The sequence below is a fragment of the Sinocyclocheilus anshuiensis genome, unplaced genomic scaffold, assembly GCF_001515605.1.
Source record: "Sinocyclocheilus anshuiensis isolate Anshui unplaced genomic scaffold, SAMN03320099.WGS_v1.1 scaffold787, whole genome shotgun sequence".
Classification (NCBI taxonomy): Eukaryota; Metazoa; Chordata; class Actinopteri; order Cypriniformes; family Cyprinidae; genus Sinocyclocheilus; species Sinocyclocheilus anshuiensis.
The window spans coordinates 576458-581380 of record NW_015548230.1 but is presented as its reverse complement, the minus strand read 5'-3'; the positions used below and the strand labels follow the sequence as shown (position 1 = coordinate 581380).

Genomic DNA, 4923 nt, shown 5'->3' with positions numbered 1-4923 from the left:
CGAAATTGAGATTTATACATCATATGAAAGCTGAATAAATAAGCTTTCCATTGATGTATGGTTTTGTTAGGATAGGACAATATTTGGCTGAGATACAACTATTTGAAAATCTGGAATCTGAGGGGGCAAAAAAATCAAAATACTGAGAAAATCATCTTTAAAGTTGTCCAAATGAAGTTCTTAGCAATGCATATTACAAATCAAAAATTAAGTTTTGATATATTTACAGTAGGAAATTTACAGAATATCTTCATGGAACATGATCTTTACTTAATATCCTAATGATTTTTGGCATAAAAGAAAAATCGATCATTTTGACCCATACAATGTATTTTTGGCTATTGCTACAAATATCCCCCAGCGACTTAAGACTGCTTTTGTGCTCCAGGCTCACATATTACACAAAGACTTCATACATTTTTAGGTTTGTCCAAATACTTTCTCTTAGTTCCACAAATCCTGTCCTAAAATACAGAAAGTTGCTGTGCATACAGAACAAGGAGGTTCATGTCAGGTATACTGTGTGAAGTAAGTTTGGGTTTTGATTCCCCCTGCTGGTGAGCGTGATGTGTCTCACCTCCTGCAGTGCTGTCGCACCTGCTCCAGCTCATACACAGTGTAGGGCCGGCTGGACTTGTGAGAGGGCAGTCCTGGGGCAGAGGGCAGAGTCACCAAGTGCCTGGAAAAACATTCAGAGACTGTGAGAGACTTTACTATACTATAGTGTTTACAACCACAATGTAAGGATGTCTAATGATTACGACAAGGAGAATCTTTTTTAATAACTAATTCTTAAAGGAACACGCCACTATTTTTGAAAAAAGTCTAATTTTCCAATGGAGTTGGAAAATGAGCCTATTTTCAAAAAAAGTGGAGTGTTCCTTTAAACTAGTTCTATAACTAGGTCTTAAAATGTAATATCTGCACTTTCAAACCACAAATGTGATTGAATGACAAAAAAAATCTAGTAAAATGCAATGCAATACTCCCTTGATTATACTTAAGTGTTACTACCGCAATCATTATTTAAAAAATTATTTAACACATATAAGGTATTTTTCTTAATCACGTATATCAATTAGTTTTCCTAAATTTGCAATTTCATTACTGTATATTTTTCTAAAACTTGCTGACCTTGACAAACAGAGAGTCTACAATGGTTATCGATATGATATCATATAGTTTTCTTGTCACATAACAACAAAATAGCTTCCTGCATTTAACCACACCACACTGATTAATATTATATCAACCTAAATTTACTTTTAATTAGACATCTTTGACTTGAAACCCCACAAAACATATTAAAATTCATTTTAATTCAGAAATTGAAACGTTTATTATAGATTTGTATTCATGTCATTATAAACAATTTAATGTATTTTTAAATACCTTAATACGTTTTGACAAAAACTTGGGTACCACTTTACAGCAAGGGCCCATTAATAAACATTAGATGATGCATTAACTAACAATGAGCAAGACATTTGTTACAGTATTTGTTCATCAAAAAAATATAACTTCATTTTTAGTCCATATTAGCTGAGGTTCATTAAATAATATTACCAGATACAGCTTTTGAGCAGTGTATTGGTAAATGCTGAAAGTAACATTAAGATGATTTAGAAGTGTTTTCCATTGTTAGTTCATGTCTACTAATGTTAACAAATGAAACCTTATTGTAAAGAGTTACCAAAAAGTGTCATGTCAGTTGTCCTTTATAATATTTACGTACTGTCCTGGTGTCATCATATCCACTGGACGGTCACAGGAGATGCAGTGAAACCGGGCCACTATCTGTCTTTGACAAAGTAAGAAAGACGCAAAGACAGTGAGGTTTATTTCCATGCAGCCAGCCACCATCATCATGCATCAAATAGAGCTTATTCGACTAGTGATTGATGCAACATTTCAGCAACATACACAAAGATGCAAACGCATTCCCAACATGTACTCCTTTACATGCTTTGTATTATGAATTCAGCTCTGAATGCAACAATGTATGTTTTGACATACTTGCGTAGAGAACCTCGGGCATTAGGGTTCAGTATATGTTTGACTTTAGGTTTAAGGTCAAGCTTAGTGACTATTGGCATAAAGTTTGATCCACATTGCATCTGCTCAAGAACCACTCGCTTAGTCACGAAGAGTCCATATGAACACCATGCAAGGCTAGGCAGTCCAACCTGATCTCATGAGAAAACACGACTATTTGTTGATTCTTTATTAATTTGTAAGATTTAATCCATACAAAACCGTACGTTTTTAGGATAACAAACTAAGCATGAAGGTCCATCCCTAAACCTAACCCACAGTGCACAAAAAGACAGATCATACAAAAAAGTATGAATGAGATTGTACGAATTCACCACCAATTCGCCAAACGCGCATTGCTTACGAATTGCCTTGAGAGTGTGTTGACCAGTTTGAAAGTCTAGACGAAATCAGTAATTTCAATAGGAATTGACATAATCAGAAATTTCACTTACATTTTTTGAACAGAATGATGCTTGGTGTGAAATTGGGTTTTGTGTTAGCTGTGCTTTGTGCATCATACACTATTGACAGTGGAGAATGGACCTTGAAACTTCACTCAAATTTTACTAATTTGTCTGTGCCTTAACCAAAGATTATAGAATACCCAAGAAGTGTCACTCGTATAGTTTTGAATGGGGAAAAATGCAACGCTCAACATGGCTGCTCTATTGAATGAAGCCACGCCTTCTGAGTAAAAGAGCCAATCACTAATCGGTAAAGTCAGCGTGTCACTGCAGCTGCCGTTAGAAGTCCCGGTTGCTATAGAAAGAGTTCTGAGACGCCGCGCTTAGGACTGCACATGAGCACTGGCTGATCCAGCCTGAAAAATACGCTTTTTTAACACTATTTGAGCAAAATAAACAACATTTATGACACAGTTGATATCAGATTTCTTTGGTGATTTCAAATATATAACCAAAGTCCCTTTAAAGGGGTCATATGATGTTGCTAAAAAGAACATTATTTTGTGTATTTGGTGTAATGAAATGTGTTTATGCGGTTTAAGACCCCTTTAGGAATCTGATATCAACTGTCATTAATGTTGTTTATTTTGCTCAAATAGCATAAAAAAAATCTTATTTTTCAGGCTAGATCAGCCAGTGCTCATGTGCAGTCCTAAGCGAACTCTAACGGCAGCTGCAGTTAGACTTTAGCGCTGTCTTTACCGATTCGCGATTGGCTCCTTCATTCAGAAGGCGGGGCTTCCTGCGATTGAGCGGCCATATTGAGCGTTGCATTTTTCCCCATTCAAAACTATACGAGTGACACGTCAAACCTTATTGTAAAGAGTTACCAAAAAGTGTCATGTCAGTTGTCCTTTATAATATTTACGTACTGTCCTGGTGTCATCATATCCACTGGACGGTCACAGGAGATGCAGTGAAACCGGGCCACTATCTGTCTTTGACAAAGTAAGAAAGACGCAAAGACAGTGAGGTTTATTTCCATGCAGCCAGCCACCATCATCATGCATCAAATAGAGCTTATTCGACTAGTGATTGATGCAACATTTCAGCAACATACACAAAGATGCAAACGCATTCCCAACATGTACTCCTTTACATGCTTTGTATTATGAATTCAGCTCTGAATGCAACAATGTATGTTTTGACATACTTGCGTAGAGAACCTCGTGCATTAGGGTTCAGTATATGTTTGACTTTAGGTTTAAGGTCAAGCTTAGTGACTATTGGCATAAAGTTTGATCCACATTGCATCTGCTCAAGAACCACTCGCTTAGTCACGAAGAGTCCATATGAACACCATGCAAGGCTAGGCAGTCCAACCTGATCTCATGAGAAAACACGACTATTTGTTGATTCTTTATTAATTTGTAAGATTTAATCCATACAAAACCGTACGTTTTTAGGATAACAAACTAAGCATGAAGGTCCATCCCTAAACCTAACCCACAGTGCACAAAAAGACAGATAAGTATGAATAGTATGAATGAGATTGTACGAATTCACCACCAATTCGCCAAACGCGCATTGCTTACGAATAGTGTGTTGAGTGTGTTGACCAGTTTGAAAGTCTAGACGAAATCAGTAATTTCAATAGGAATTGACATAATCAGAAATTTCACTTACATTTTTTGAACAGAATGATGCTTGGTGTGAAATTGGGTTTTGTGTTAGCTGTGCTTTTTCACTCAAATTTTTCTAATTTGTCTGTGCAAAGATTAAAGATTATAGAATACCCAAGAAGTGTCACTCGTATAGTTTTGAATGGGGAAAAATGCAACATGGCTGCTCAGGACTGCACATGCGCACTGGCTTATCTAGCCTGAAAAATAAGCTTTTTTAACACTATTTGAGCAAAATAAACAACATTTATGACACAGTTGATATCAGATTTCTTTGGTGATTTCAAATATATAACCAAAGTCCCTTTAAAGGGGTCATATGATGTTGCTAAAAAGAACATTATTTTGTGTATTTGGTGTAATGAAATGTGTTTATGCGGTTTAAGACCCCTTTAGGAATCTGATATCAACTGTCATTAATGTTGTTTATTTTGCTCAAATAGCATAAAAAAAATCTTATTTTTCAGGCTAGATCAGCCAGTGCTCATGTGCAGTCCTAAGCGAACTCTAACGGCAGCTGCAGTTAGACTTTAGCGCTGTCTTTACCGATTCGCGATTGGCTCCTTCATTCAGAAGGCGGGGCTTCCTGCGATTGAGCGGCCATATTGAGCGTTGCATTTTTCCCCATTCAAAACTATACGAGTGACACGTCTTGGGTATTCTAGTCTTTGATATAACAAAGTGGAATATGCAGAAGTGCTCATTTAGTTAAAATGTTAAAGGACAAAATTATTTAATAATATATAAAAATTAATTGAAACAAAAAAATTATAAAAAAAATATTAAAAGTGCTATATATA

At 36.0% G+C, this 4923-nt stretch overlaps 1 protein-coding gene across 1 annotated transcript in view; it reads right to left on the bottom strand.

Moving 5' to 3' along the window:
• The window catches only part of LOC107654571 (uncharacterized protein C16orf96-like), a 26998-nt gene that overhangs the window by 10648 nt on the left and 11427 nt on the right, over positions 1–4923 (bottom strand). The window contains exons 10-11 of the mRNA XM_016441705.1: positions 3374–3439; positions 578–679 (exon numbers count right to left, since the gene is read on the bottom strand). Coding sequence (XP_016297191.1) covers positions 578–679; positions 3374–3439 — 168 coding nt within the window. The remainder of the gene's footprint in view (positions 1–577; positions 680–3373; positions 3440–4923) is intronic.